General features: G+C 39.1%; 1 protein-coding gene and 1 pseudogene across 2 annotated transcripts in view; one reads left to right on the forward strand and one right to left on the reverse strand.

Moving 5' to 3' along the window:
• The window catches only part of ARHGEF28 (Rho guanine nucleotide exchange factor 28), a 289,794-nt gene that overhangs the window by 148,677 nt on the left and 124,939 nt on the right, over positions 1–16,178 (forward strand). For both annotated transcript variants that reach the window (XM_012783522.3, XM_012783544.3), the window contains exons 8-9: positions 4,068–4,120; positions 4,669–4,729. In XM_012783522.3, coding sequence (XP_012638976.2) covers positions 4,068–4,120; positions 4,669–4,729 — 114 coding nt within the window. The remainder of the gene's footprint in view (positions 1–4,067; positions 4,121–4,668; positions 4,730–16,178) is intronic.
• On the reverse strand, positions 11,585–15,505 carry LOC142873738 (ATP synthase peripheral stalk subunit F6, mitochondrial pseudogene; annotated as a pseudogene).

Raw genomic sequence — 16,178 nt, forward strand, 5'->3', positions numbered from 1 at the left:
TAAATAATTACTTTTGTGGTTTAAAAAAAGTATTGCAAGTAATTTAAATGAAAAAAGCTATATTTCAAAGAAATATTATGAAATTATTTCTGAAATAACATAGACTATAAATATAAAAATGATATTCTATAAAAGCACATTTTGGAGTTGCTTGAAGGCAAAAATTTCTTTTCTTGTCTTAGTATCTTCCCCGGCTACTGTTCAGTAGGGACCATTCGAGTTTGTTGAATTGAATGGAATGTTGGGGCTCTCAGACTAACAAGTCTCCTTTTGATATTTCTGTAGATAAGTGTGTCATTGTTTCTCCCAGTCCATGTTTATACTGGGCAGGCACAATGAAGGTTCTTACTAGTATTGCCACATTTCCAAAAAATAAAAAATAAAAAATAAAAAAGAGTAATTGGGATATTGAAACAAAAGTTCAAAGTGTTATAATAGACTGAATTTAGAGTGACAGGTAGTTTCTCAAGTTTGTTCCCTTTGCCATTTCAGTTCTCTGGCAGTTGAGAATTGGATTTCCACACTAGGATAAAACAGTGTGGCAACACATGGAGGCACAGTCGTTAGTAGCGGAACACCAATACATAGATAACTGTAGAGGAAAAGGGATGGCTTTTGGATTCACAGAGCTGGAAGGGTGGGAGGAAGCAAGGAGAAAAGTGTTCCTCTGTCCACCAATCTGGGCAGTTCAGAAATTGTGATAAAATGGTGCTAGTATTGGAAGTGTTTCAATTAGTGATTTTAAAAAGTAACCAACTTTTCCTTCCCTGTCCTGATCAGCTCGTCTAACAATCCACCACATCTTTGGTCCACCAGATGTAGGTGGAGGAGAGAAGCATTTATTTGGCACCTATTATGTGCCAAGCACCCTCCTGGGCACCGGGGATACAAGTGTTGGGCCAAAATCTATTGGTTCTAGCCGTCCCAGAATTTACAGCCTATGGGGAGAAAAGGATTCATTCTAAGACTATGACCTACCACCCATGTATTGCCAGAGGGGTACATGGGGGTTTTATAAACACCTACTATTATATCAAGGTATTTTTCTGGCATTGGTGGGGCAGGCAGGGCAAACTGAGATTGCAACTCTTGTTTTCCAGCTGAGCTTTTGTTGCTGCCCTGCACGTCGAAGCCAGTGGTGGCCTTGGTCTGGACAGTTAAACCTGAGGGTAGGGACAGGGCAGCACTGGTGGTCTGGCTGGCTCTCATGATTCTTTTGGCACAGCCAAATGGTAATTAAAGGAGAATACCGAGCATCCTGTATTTTTGGTGTAAAGCCTTTTCTTTGCTTAAGTCTAGGTTCTGTGGTCTCATTTTGCAAAAGAAGACAGACTTGTACACAAAGTTGAGATCTTTCAGGTGAATCTGCTTCTTAGAGAGATACTGGTATTAAGCTTACAGCTACTTAACCCTGTTTTAAAAACCCTGTTTGCTGGTGCAGTATCACTAGTGAACATAAGTATTAGAGATTATCGCTTGTTCCATTACAGCTTGGCAAGAAAAAAACACGTTTATCAAGTTTGGTAAGTCTGATTTAGAGGGGTAATCCTTACTTCTGGGTGGGCCTTGAAGGCAAGATTAATAGGCCTTTAAAACAAAATAGGTAGAGTTACTGATATCATTATCTGCCAAAGGTTGCTATAGCAATGAGTGATTTGATTGCACTGTGCAATTGGTGGTACAGCAGGTTAGTGTAAAAGGATCCTACTAATTTAGCAGAAACTCTCCTGGAGTAATTTAATTAAACTCTGGTAGAATGAATGCCAGACTCTTTGAAAGCTCTAAGATATAGTTGTGTTTAGCCCTAGATTAATTAAAGATGCATTATTATCGGGAATCTGCACACTATTGCAAATATTACTTAATGATTTCAGGATAAAGACTTTACAAATTTGAAAGTTACTTTTAAAATGAAGTATTTTTTATGAGCACTTGTGTATTTTCATATAGTTTGCGATATTTGTTTTAAAATGAAAAAAATGTCATTAGACTATAAGAAAAAATGTACTTATGGCAATGTACAAAGACTAGTTCACTGGCCTTTTGAGAGGTGGAAGGAAGCTGGAACCTGAACCTACTACCACGTGTGAACACATCTTTTGTTATTGCAAACTGAATTACCAGATGATATCGCCTTTTTCATTAGCAATCTGGAATAAAATGGGTACCATTCTTCTGGATAAATGCTATATGTACAGAATTCTTTAGAAATGCAATATAATTATTATTTAAGAGTTTATGGTCAGAGATGGCTGTAAAGGAATATCCTATAACAGGCAAAATAAATGGATGTGTCTCTTGATGTCTATGCAGATGTGCCTGTTGAAATTTTGGTTATGGATATCCTTCCCTTCTTTTTTTTTTTTTTTCTTCAACATCTTGGTGGTATCTTCCCTACATATCCTAATTTTTAGGTTTTGAGTATGTGAGCTTCAAAACAAAGCCCCTACTCTGTTTATATAATGTGGCAAATACCATGTTAGGTGTTTCACATAAATTTTCTGCATTTACGTAGTGGGATGAAGAACTTTATTTTAAACATGTGTTTAGGACTTTGGCACTTAAAACCAAGCTCTTGAAGGGAGAAGTTGGCCCATTTTGACGGTCTTGCTGCTGGCTGTGCCGTTCATGCAGATGTTACTCTGCTGCCACCTGGAGGCCTTGTGAGGGATGTGCATCTAAAGGCCAGCATGGATACTTGTACACCAGCTGCCCATGCTGGGTGTCAGCTATTGTCCTCATTCCTTGTTGAGAGCATTTGACATAACCACACAAGATTGAACATATTACCGTTTTATTTTTACTACAGAAAAACTCAAGAGCAATATACTATTATAGAGGACATATGTAGTATTACTTGACATAAAGCAAATTTAAAGTTATTGTTACACAGATGTTTAAAAACACATGACAAGTGGGATTGTTGGCTTCTCTGCTCCTTCGTTGCCCTTGGTCATCTTTGTTACAATGTGTCATGGGGAGCCATATAAATGAATACCTCAAATGTTTTCTAAGAAGAAACAAAGATGAAAACTCCTGGCATTCTTGCCCTGTAGTAAAAAAGTCTGAGTAAGTCTACCTGGAGGCATTAGGGAACTTAAATAAATAGGAGAGGCAAAGTGGAGTAGGGAATGGCTAGCTAATGAACCTGCTGGGAAAACTCTGGAGTCCCCAGGCTCAGCGCCAAGCAGGGCTGTGGGGCGGGGAGAGGGGACAAGGGTCCAGAAAAGGGCCTGGGACCCTACAGTGTTGGATATTAATACAAATTCGGGGCAAAGATTTTTAATTATCTGCCTTTGCTAGGGGTGTCCTTTAATTTTCCCAGGCCCAAACCTGCTCTCAGTCGTTATTTTGACAACAATGGCTCTTGTTTATGGGCAACTGAGTATTTGGGAAGAGAACAAATCAATCAAACCATGGAAAAAAATGCCCCCTTAAGTGAACCTTACTGTTCATCCCAGAACATCCCGAGCACTGCTGTTTCCAGGAAAACCTTATTCAGAAAGAGGACACCTGGCATGCCCAGGGCTGGTGACTGCTGGGCCTGGCGCTGCCTGGATGAGGTCGAGGCTGAGGGCTGCACTGGTGTTCTCGATATTCTGTGTTGTTCGAGGAAAAGCCAGACCTCTTCTACAATGAATTGTGCTTTTTCGAAACATATGGAAATCTGTAGTATTTGAGGAAATAGACGTGTGGGGTTTTCTCAGGTAGGTACCAGTCACTTCCTTACAATCTGTGCTATTTTGAAGAGCCTTTGGTAGTGCGCAGGCTTCCTTTGGAATTGAGGGCATTCATTTATTTAATGATCTTTTTTCCTCTCAGGATTTCCTGTGAGAACTCCTGGGCTTGTTTACGTCTTGGTCCACACAAATAATACCCGAGCACGGGCAGTCAGGTTATCAGATACTCTGGTCTGTGGAGAGTTGGTTTTTAAGAAGCCTAATCTCAAAACCTAGCTCTGTGCAGTCAGCTCTTGGGCAACTCATTTGTACTTGTTGTCTAGTTTTCTTCTTCTTTTTACAAAAGCTCCAATCAGCAGATCCTGATGAGAATTATTCCTTTCGCAGAGATTAGGAATTTGGTGTCCAGCGGATCATCGTCCGAAAAGGAGGACATGAAGGTAATGGCTCCCTACCCTGCTTTCTTCTTTGCACTTCTCTCCACACTTTAAGTAGAAATTACAATTTAGTGATAATAAAAACAGAACCTCCCCCAAAGGATGTGCCCCAAGTCCCATTCAAAATAGCTTGAAATTTAGTTTCCTTTATCATATTTTTAATCTCTACTTTTTATGACTAAACCTACTATCTCTCTGAGTTTTAGTTGTATATGCAAGATGACTGCATATATTTTCCAAAATAAAGTTGAGCTTGAAGTTTGATGTCTATGGATGTTTGACAACAATATGATTACAAGAATAATTCTGAGAGAGATTCTCTGAAAGTAAAATAACCTATGGACAGCTTTCAGGGGTTTCAGCTTGGGCCAGATCCTTTCTTTATTTTTAGCTCTTAAATATTAAATAAGTTCAAGACGAGTTTTCTGTTTACATTTGGTGATACATATTTTTACTGATCCTTTCCTAGGTTGTTTTTCTAGTTCACAGAAATAAACATTAGTTTGGCATATATGTTATTTTAAAAATCCACCTGACTTTATCTTTTTCAGTGCAACAAAAGCTTGGTGATTCAACTGAATGAACATGAAGACCAGGACAGCCTAGATTTGGGTATGTCCAAAATCCTGCTTTTCCCTGCACTCATAGGAGTATCACAGATCCAGGTAGACAGTGGACTGGAAGAAAATATATTTTAGTATGAAATATTCATTCCTGAGAACCTTGTCTGTTTTCTGAAACCAGGTAAATTTTCTTTGCAGCATCGGTTATAACACCATGACTTCAGGGGTTGAGATTCCATTTATAATCTAAAGAAAAAAAAAGCCATCAAAGCTTTTCTTAGTCAGTTTTATGGGACATGTCATGTGTTCCCCTGTTATTCCTATGAAGTAGGCACTTCCAGCTTCAGTGTCAGGGGAAGCACCCGAGCCACAGGTGGAGAGAGGGTGGAACTGAGACCGTAACTTCATTCCGCCAGGCCCCAGAATCCCCAAACGTACCATTATCCCATTGTGATGCCCAGTGGGGGCCTCTTGGAGCTGAACCTATATGATGAACTGCCCTCTGGGCTCAGGAAAGACCAGATGCTTGTTCTGGGGTTTGGTTCTGATGTGGGTGTCCTTTCGGAGGAACAGGAACTCCCTGGGCAAGGTGGAGGTATTTCCTCTGGTGGACCTGGGAATTCTTATCTGCTGACAAATATTCTAGTTCATACCTCCCTGAGGACACCTCACTAAATCTCTTCTCCGTGCATTTTTTATTTCTTCAAGGCTAATTTGGGCCCCAGACTCATCCCTTGAGTTGTTTCTAGGTGAGCAGAACAAAATGAAGCTGACGGGGTTTTGAGGACATAGGCTGGGCTCTCAGCAGGTGCCTCGTTTGGGTACCTGGCTGATCTGTGAAGCCCTCTGGGGCAGGTAGGTGGGAAGCAGGAGAGTACAAACCTCCCAGTTGGTTTCTTTAGGTGCAGTGAAGGTGAGAGAGCTCACACGCCTGGAAAGCACACATGGGTGGAGCAGCCTTAGGAATTGCATGGGGCTAGGTGGTGGTGGTGGTGGTGGTGGTGGTGGTGGTGGTGGCTGAGTACTAACGCTGATGTGACATCAGGGAAAACCAAGGCAATGCCCAGGGTGAGTTGAATAGCAAAGGTAAATGATCTGTGGAGTCACTGTGAGCTGACTCGTGCAGAGGGCTCACTGGACGTGGGGGCGTGTGGTTGGCATGCTGAGCAGACACATGACAGAGCAGTCACAGCTGTTCAGAACTCACAAGGCACAGAGTAGAGCGAAGAGGAAGCACCCGTGGTGTCGGCTGATGGTGTTGCTAGTAGCTTGGCCATGAGCCAGAGGTGGTTGGCTGGATCTCCCTGCATGAGCTCCTACTGAAATTGGAACAGACACTTAGACCAACACTAAGCAATATTCACACCCTTAGTGTTTTTGCTATATAAGGTAAGAGTAATAATTTACTTCCAGAAGGGGGAAAGAGGAAGGCAAAAGGAAAGCAAACATCTCCATATAGATACTGTCGTGAGCCACCGAAGCCAGGCGCATAGCTGTTACTCATACAGGATGTCTCATCTACAAATTGCATCATGCTCCCAGGAATGTTAGCTTTGAAGAATGTTTACCAAGACAGATTGTTGTTGGGGACAGGGGGTTGGCTGTTAGAAGTATTAAATGGTAGGAAGATTTTCATTTTAGGTTTTAAAAACTCACTCCAATCTCAGACAAGGTATACTTGCCAGGTGAGAAGACGTGGGATGGAAATTGTAGTAGCTCCACCTAATCTGAGCGTTTGTCAGTAACATCGTTGTGTCTGAAGAGGATTGCTAAAAAGGATTCGAGAGAGACAAATGTGTACAACTTTAATCCAGTGATTTATGAGAAGATCCGTAGATGAGTGTTTCTGGGGCTAGCATTTGCTTTTTTGTTCATTTAAACTTTTTGGATTAATAAAGTCCCCTGACTTTATGCAAGGGCAGTGATAATGGATCTTAAAAGAACCTTCTGAGACAGAGAAGGGGGCAGCAAGAGGTGAGCAATAGTCTGTTGGTGAGCTGGAATCTGGGGTAGGGAATGGCTCTCCCCAGAGCCACTTCAAAATGCCTTTGTTTTGTTACATATGCTCGTGTTCTTCCCAGTCTTTGAGGAAATGCTGGTAGATGATGTGCAACAGAGGTGTAAGTCTTTGCTGACTTGTACTGTTCAAAATTGCGTCATGTGAGTTTAGTGTGGCCTCATACACTACATTAGTGCTGCTCTGGTAGGGCCTTCTGTGATGATGGACGTGTACTCTAGCTGTGCTGCCCAGTACAGTGGCCACCTATGTCTCTTGAGCCTGTGACGTGTGACTGAGGCACTGAGTTTTTAACTTCGTTTAATTTTATCGTATTGGACAGAGCATACTGGTATCTCCTTTATGTTGTTCTTACTGACCCCTCGGAACAGCAAGAACCACACTGGCCATTAGTTCATACACCAAAAATGACTATTGGCTGGAGGAATAATGTCGTGGGTGGGTAGCAACTGGTAAGTGTGTCTAAAAAACCAGACTCACCTCAGCCTCAGGTGAGCCTCAGACTCACCTCAGCCAGAAGCTGACATTAAGATGACATTTATGCTGAGTCTAGGAGTGATGGCCCTGCCTTCTGTGGATGTCATAAGGACTTGGCTTGTGCTCAAAGGGAAGAGTCATCAGTTGAAGGGCTGAGAGATCTGGTTCTATTGCTGTCATAGTGGAGGGTAGGACTCCTCATATGCATATTCTAGGCAGGTAGAATGGGGAGAGAGGACAAAGAATTTGGAAGAAATTGGTAGCTGAAATGAAATGGGTCAATACAGAAAATAAGAAGGAAAAAGGAGTCCACTTAGTTCAAGTAAAATGTGATTAAGAAATAGGATCAAGTAGTCAGGCGAGGTGGCTTGCACCTGTAATCCTAGTACTCTGGGAGACCGAGTCAGGAGGATCTCTTGAGATCAGGAGTTTGAGACCAGCCTGATCAAGAGCCAGACCCTGTCTCTACTAAAAATAGAAAAAATTAGCCAGGCATGGTGGTGCATGCCTGTAGTCCCAGGAACTTAGAAAGGCTGGGGCAGCAGATTGCTTGAGCCCAGGAGTTTGAGGTTGCTGTGAGCTAAGCTAATGCCATGGCACTTTAGCCTGGGTAACAGAGTGAGACTGTCTCAAAAAGAAAAAGAAAAAAAAAAGATACAGGATCAAAACTTTAAGCAGAGGTAAAATCAACAGCAGGCAGCAGCGAATGCTGTGCTGAGGAGAAAGAGAGTAAGCATCCAAGCAGAAAAGGCGGACAACCTGAGGGAAACACAGTGGGATGGGTGCAATATTGGAATCCCAATTGCACACAAAGATGCATAAACCATCACTGAATCAGCAAAGCTGTGAATGGCTTGATGAGTCACCATCTCAAAAACTCTACTTTTAAGAGGTTGAATTTGAAAAAATAAAACGTGTATAGCTTTGGTTAGAAATTAAGATGTCTACTTAAAAGTTAAGTTACTGGTTGAGGACTGTGAAGCCAGAGTGCCAGTGTCTCAGGGGAGTGACAGAAGCTCTGGGAAGGTGATGCGCCTACTCTCTCAGCAAGGGATATTCCACAGTGTGAATGAGGTTGGGGGCGACAGACCAGATGCAGTGGTGCTCACACCAAAGCTGATTGTCCTCCAACAATTTGTCACCCAAGGTCTGCATTGGACTCAAGCTTATATCCAATCATAGCTATGCTTTAATACTTTGGGCTACTTTATTGCTATTATTACTTATTACTTATATGTCATATAAGGAAAAGAGAACTCCCTGGTGGGTGTTGGGACTGGGGGAGTGGGCCCCAGGGAGACAGATGAACCAAAGCTGGATATCATATGGGAAAAATGAAGGGTTGGTGAAACTGGCATGTCAAAACAACAACTATGTGAAGCATGTCTTACCTTTCTCTGTGGGGGAAGGTGGTAGGGGGACAGAGAGAGTCACTAGGAGAGGTGGGGGCGGGATGAGCTGGCATCCTCCTCCTTGCCTGGGGAGTCTCAGTGCCTTGGAGCTGTGGGCATGAAGCAGTGCCACATCTGTTGCTCCAGGTCTAGCTGGTCAGGGAAGGGGGCGCTTGGTGCAAGTGCCAGAGAAGAATTTTAACATACCTTGCTAAATAAACCTCTTGGAAAAAAATTTAATCTTATAATTATAGAACAAATAAATGTCCACAGTAGAAAAATTGGGAATTTTAGAAAGAATAGGAAAAAAATCCTATAATTCTCCCACCCAGAGGCAGCTATCAAATTTGTATGTGTTTCCCACTAGCATTTTTTCCTTTGCATTCATTTTCCTATGTAGTTGTGACCATGAAAAGGAGAATTTTTGTCCTGCATTTTCATTTAACATTATATACCATAAGTAAGTTCAAAGTGGCTTAAAATGATGCTGCGTATTTTTGTACAAAGCACATGGATTACTTTACTAAGAAGAAAAGGAAAATGGCATAGATCCTCCCCGTAAGTATTTATTAGTCCCTGAAACCCCCTTTTTTATAATACATACTGTTGATTTTATAGAGCAGCCTAGGCAGTATATGTGGGGCCCCAATCACAGCTATTCTTCAATGCTTTGGGCCACTTAATGGCTGTTGTTGCTTATTATTTATATGTAATATGAGGAAAATAAAGCCTCATGGTGGATATTGGGACCAGGAGACAGATGAAGCAAAGCTGGATGTGGAGGGAAAACTGATTAATGATAAAAACAAAACAAAACAAAAATGAAACATCCAGTTGGGAAGAAAAGGAAGCAGAAACAGACAGAAACAAACAGCAGGATGTGAGGTTCAGATTTCTCAACCTAGAAGACACAGACCTTTCATGACTACAGACGAGACCAAAAGGGAGAAACAAAGCTCCCCGGCCCTTCCACAGGAAATGCAGGAAAAACATCAGCAAAGGGAAACTGGTCGTGAATGATTGGAAGGTCCAAAGGAATAGTTCCTCTAAAACAAAATGTTAGGCAATTATAGATAGGGTTTCAAGACATCCATTTGAGAGTATGTCTGGTAGAGGTCCAGGCCTGTGCATTCTCTTGTGAGCTGGATGGGGACAGTACAGTCAATACTGCTAGTTTGGCAGACAATCAAATAAATAGAACTAATTAGGTTAGTTTCTCTTTCTTCTTATATTAACTAAAAGTTTAGAAATGTAATTAATGTTACTGACCTGTAAATACTTAGAAAACAGCATTTTAAAGTTGCCTGTGAAAATAAAGTTTTGAGATGGTCTCAAAGAGGATCTTTTTTTTTTTTTTTTTTTTTTTTGAGACAGAGTCTGTGTTGCCCCTGCTAGACTGCAGTGGCATCATCATGGCTCACTGCAGCCTCAAACTCCTGAGTTCAAGAGATCCTCCTGCCTCAGCCTCCAGGACTATAGGCATGCTCCACCATGCGTGGCTAATTTTTCCTATTTTTAGTAGAGATTGGGTCTCACTGTTGCTTAGGCTGGTCTTGAACCACTGACCTCCAGTGATCCTTCCACCTTGGCCTCCCAGAGTACAAGGATTATGGGTGTGAGCCACTGAGCCCAGCCCTCAAAGAGGTTCTTAAGCATGGAATCTTAAGAGCTGGCACTTGTGTTAGTGGAAGATGACCCTCTGTTGGCTGTTATTTCGTGTATCTGTGTTGAAACCTCAAGAATATTTCCTGAAACATGAGAAAAGGGGGAAGAAGAGGGTGTACCTTAGCAGAGCTCTTATCCTTCTGAAAAATACATTTTCAAGCCTAATTTTTGGCAGCTTGCTCTCTGTGCCCCAGAAAGCTTGTGTGGAATCCCTTTTTCTTTTTGGGGCAAGTCATCTACCTACCACAAACTGAAGCTTACCAGTGATCTGGTTTTGAAGTAAGAGGTCTAGGGGTTGGTAAAGTATCCCAAGAAGGCCATTGGGAATGCAGTTATTTGGATAAATTCTGACTCAAATTTTATTCTTTTTATTCACTTCAATGAAATTTTCTTATTGTGGTGGTTGAGGTTTTAAAAATTGTTTTTGGTAGGAAAAATTGCTGACTATTGGGAAATCTGATTGTTATGAGCTCAATTCTGTTTGCTTATTGAGTGTGTCCAGCCTTTAATATTTGTGGCTTCATCATTTGGATAAAATTCTTCTTGTGGAAGGTAAATGAAGCATTTTTCTTTAAATGGGACATTGGAGTATTTATTGACAGACTTTTATCTCATAAACTAAAGAGAATATTTGGGACTTTTATGTTTATATGTAATGTAGACTAGGAAATGTGAAGAAACTAAAACCTTGCTGGAGGTACGTAGTCTATCTTTTTGTCTTTTCTTCTAATTAAAAAAACTATGTTAAATTATAAACCCTAAGTCCAGGATGCTATATGGTGTAGTGACAGGCTAATGTTCTACCTATGTAACATAAAAAGAGCCACATGAAAATTGGTTAAAATTAGGAGTTGCTAATCTAAACACTCTTGTTATCCATGATTCTAAACTCTGCCTACACATTGAAATTGCCTTGGTGTTTTAAGAATACCGAAGCTCAGTCCCACCCCCAGAGAAGGCTGATTTCATTGGTCCGGAATGTAGCCCGATCATCTAGCTGTTCCAAGAGGGAGCCTGGGGATTCCCAGGTGCAGCCAAGTTTGAGAACCACAGTCAGAGATCCTTGAGGGAGCTCAGCAATGCTGAAATCACTGCTATCTTACTGGGTTTTCAGTATTTTTAGAATTGGACAATAAGGTTCTATTGTTATTTCAACTGATTACAACTGATTTCAACCATTTGTGTTAGGTTCACAGATTTTGATTAGCACCATCAGTATCATGGATCTGTGGGAAATGTGAAGACTTAAAAAAAAGTACTGAAAAATTCTCCAACCACTTAAACTTAAATTAGATGATTAAACCTTTAACAATTAATTATTTTTGAACATTAAGAAGGAATCAAACTGTAATTTGCCATCACAGAGCCATTTATTGGACTTTGAGATGCACAGAATGGGATGAAGGGAATGGGTTGATACTTACAGTAATGTCATAAGGGCATTATAAGGATGCCTGATATATACTAACCTACCTTTATTACATTCTAAATTGCCTTTTTCTTTCACCTTACAAGCCAAATTAATTTCTCAAATGTAAATAAGGGAGGGGAAAAATGGCAGTACTTTCTCTGAACTCTATATTTTTCCTTCTCCAAAATAAGATCTTCATCCCCAAATAAATTGGCTTAGTGAATAAGTAAATTCCATAGTTTCCATCCCTAAAGATCCCTTTATTTTAATGCTTAAGTAAAATAGAGTATGCATTTCAAACAAGTATAAACTGTTAAGGAAATAACAACTAATTTATAACACATGAAACAAATGAAAATTATGAAATATTTTCTGGAAATGATATTTATAAAATTTGTTTTATGGAAAGTTAAAATGACACCCAGGGATTTCTTCCCCTTTTCTTGTGTTGACACATTTCAGAATACCTGTGTGTACAGGCACTTCCAAAGGGCTTGCTCTCACAGAGAGATCAATGGGCAGAAGGCTTGACTGCAGTGTTAAGTGTGTTTGTGTGAGTTTAAGCTTGCTTTTTTTTTTTTTTTTTTTTTCTGAGTATCCAGTGGCTAATTCTTGGAAGCACTTTAGGGCAATTAAGATTCTGGTTAGCTTTCATGCCAGGCAGTACAAGCCCTAACAATTTATTGGGACAATTTACTTTAACTTTAAAGGTGGCTAATTTGAAGGACATTTTTTATGAAACGTGGCCTCTTACTTCAGGCATGGGCAAGAAAGCTAACAGAATTTATTTTTCTGTTTATTTTTTGTTTTTTTGTTACATCACCAAATAATTTACTTGGAATCAGAATTAAAAGAACATTTGACAGTTGTGAAATGTATGCTTATTCTGATTAGACAACTAATCCATGGCAGATTACCAGATTAATTTTACTTTATTTCTTTAGGATTAGAGTTTTTTGATGGTTTTAAATTTCAGATCTTCACATTTGAAGTTAGGGAATGTATTCATGTCTACTTTACCATACATTTGCTTAAGCTTAAAAAGCTCCCTCTCCAGTCCTTCTGATACTCTGGGCCAGTATCAACAGGTCCTCCAGACGCCTGTCGCTTAGACTTGTATTCTCTAATCTTGTCCATGGAGAGTTTCTGTGCAGGATCAAGTTCCTTATTAAATGCCATAGCTGTAACACCAGGGTTCCTCTGCAAAGGGGCTGAGACTGCCAGCCAAATGACAGGGGAGAGCCTGAAGTGCCTCTGGAGCATCCTGGTGACTCCACGTGCCTGAGCTGTCACTCTCGGAATCTATTCTTCACGTTGCAAGGTTCAGCTAAAGAGATATGCAGTAAAGTATAGAAGGAAGTGACACAATCAGAGGTCATGCAGGAGACCCATGAGGAAACAGTGTGTTGTTTCTTCATAATATTGAAAATAACAAAAAATCAGAATAAAGAGTTAGGTCGAAGGTGTCTAGAAGTTGAGAAGAAAACTTTGAATGAGCTTAGGTGGCTTCACCCAAGTGCTTGAGATTTGTCTGTCAGTCAGCTGATCTGACTGACATAGATTCACCTACCCAACAGGTGCCAAATGGGAACTTCTCACGAAATTAACTCATAGGCCCATAATAACCCTAAAGAGACATTATTTGTTTCTAATAAATTAGAATTTTCTATATAAAATATTTTAAAGTCTAATGAGTTTGCTCCGAGTTGCATTGTAACTTCACATAATGAGAACTTGAGCAAAAGTAAATGGAGTCTAATGTTTGACTTGAATTCTACACATTTGAATAAGGGATGCAAACATTCTTATACTATTAGTTCCACAAACATTTGGTGAGCATAGATTCTGTACTTTTCACTCTCATTCTTGAAATTTTTAAAAAATAAACTTTATTTTTAGAACAGTTTTAGATTTATATGCTTTATTTAGATTTCTTTACTTTTGACCTAATTTCCTTTGTGCTCCAGGATCTCATTCAAGATACTATAAGTACTGGTCAGATATTTTGTAGAATGTCCCTTAGTTGGTATTTTTCTGATATGTTTTTCTGACATTAAACTGAGGTTGTAGGTTTTTGGAGGAAGACTACAAAGGAAAAGTGTCATTTTCATCAGACCATATCAGGGTATATACTATCAACATTTTTTTATCACTGTTGATATTGACTATCTGGCTGAGGTAGTATTTGGTTTCTCTACTGTAAAGTTCCTCTTCCTCACTACCCTTTCCATATTGTGCTCTTTGGAAGGAAGTCACCATATACAGATAACTCTCACACTTAAGGAATGAGGAGTTATCTGTATACTTTTTTGTAGGTAGAGTATCTACATAAATTACCTGGAATTCTTATACATGGGAGATTTGTATCCTCCCTCCTCTAATTATTCAATCATTTATTTATGTCTGTATAGAGTCATGGATATTTATTTTATACTTTGGGTAATAATCTAATACTACTTTAATTATTAAAATGTTTCAGCTTTGGTAGTCAGGAACTATTTTAGTTGGCTCTTATATCCTTTTTACACATCCTCATCATTGTATGTGTATTTATTTATTTTTTAATTGTGATTCTTTAATTGTGGCTCTATGACACTATGCATTTGTCAAAACCCATAGAACTACATGACACACAGAATAAACTTTAATGTATGCCAAAACAAACAAACAAAACAAAAAAACCCCAAACCAAACCACCTGAGGTTGGGGTATCCTAGGATGGAATGCAGAATGTGTCAAAATAATCTAACTGTTTTAAATGTATTACAAATGTATGAAACAACCTTACTAAAGGGGATTTGGGGTGGGACGGGTGGTACAAACCTATTAACTTTGGAAATGAGTGAAGTCTGTAAGAGTAAAGGCAAAAGAAGCTGTACATAAACACTGTCTTCTAGTTGATAAAGTATTTTCTCACAGGGGTACAGTTAACAATTCTGATGCCACTTTACATGTATACTGAAATTAAACAAGTAAATAATTATGGCCAGTAGATGCCAGATTTCTCACTATTGGAGTGGAAGCTTATAGATAAGCAAGAGGAAGAGGCTAGAATGATCCATGTGGTAATAGATTAGAGTTGTAGGTATCAGTATACACTCATGTTTAGCTCATACAGATATATATGGTCGCATATAGAAATATTAATAGATATATGTATATACATAGGTGAGGATATACATATATATTTTCTTGCTCTGTCAGTTGAAAGTGCCTAGAAGCAACAACACCCCAGTAGCATATACAAGATGAACCTGCCCTTTTTAAAAAAAACAGTATTATTCATCATATTTTATGTGCATTTTAGCTTCACAACTATGGAATTAATAGTTTAGAGTTTATGTTAAAATTATTTAAGCTTTTTGCTCATTTCATACCTCATGCATAGATAACTTATTTACATGTGAATGACAATATAACAGTTTGTAGAACATGAAGTTGAACTCTGAATTTTAAAATTGACAAAAATTAAGTCTGTGAATAAGTCTATGGCATGTAAAAGACTTTCTCTGAAGGTTTGGGAAAATATCGGAAAAACTTAAAATTTAATTTTAGATGTCATTCTCTCTAAATCCATGGGTTCTTCTATTATGAGGAATTTCTTTCTCCTTAGGCCATAACAAGATATTTTTCTATGCTTCTACCGTTCCTCTGCCCACACCCAAGTTCATATCCTTCTTCACCTCCAGGACCCCTCACAACCACCATCCCTGCTGCTTCCACAAAATAAATCCAAAATTCCTTATGAATTATTTTTCAGAACAATTTAGCAGAAGAATCCATGGATTTAGAGAGAATGACATCTAAAATTACATTTTAAGTTTTTCTGATACTTTCCCAAACCTTCAGAGAAAGTCTTTTACATGCCATAGACTTATTCATGCTGCTTCCACAAAATAAATAAAAAAATTCCTTAGGAATTATTTTTCAGAGCAACTTAGCAAGTTTGTCCTAATTCAGGTTATGCTCAGAAACCTCAATGTTTAAAACAAAAAGAGATCCACCAAGTTTTTTGTTTGTTTTTTCTTAAGTGGATCATCTAAGTAGAACTTATATCTGGAGCAATATTAAGCACTGGTAGAAGCTTTGATAATATAATTCTTTAAGATGTTGCTTCAATCAGGAAATCTACTATTTTTCCACCCTGAGGTGTTTTGAGTATTTTCTTTTCTTCTTATTTCATGCAGATATATCACAAATCAAGCAATTTCTTCTTGTTGGGCTTCTAGGTTGTATTTATTTATTTTTCCTTAGAGAATAGGATGATGTAAAGGGGCATATCAGAATCTCTGCAGGTCCAGGTATTTATTTTGTTCAAATAAATAAAAGTAATAAAGGTAGATAAGAAATTAAAACATCCTTATTTTTTAAGTAAGATAATATTATAGATGGTGACAACATGAGATTCCTATTTATGACTACAGTGGTCGCACCATGTTCCCGATTCATGTCTATTGTATGTGAATTCAATTCTGTGGGCTCTGTAAAGAACCAAGGGGAAGGAGGGGAGGTAGGGAGAAAGATAATAATTTAAACC

This window comes from Microcebus murinus, chromosome 11 (assembly GCF_040939455.1).
Source record: "Microcebus murinus isolate Inina chromosome 11, M.murinus_Inina_mat1.0, whole genome shotgun sequence".
Classification (NCBI taxonomy): Eukaryota; Metazoa; Chordata; class Mammalia; order Primates; family Cheirogaleidae; genus Microcebus; species Microcebus murinus.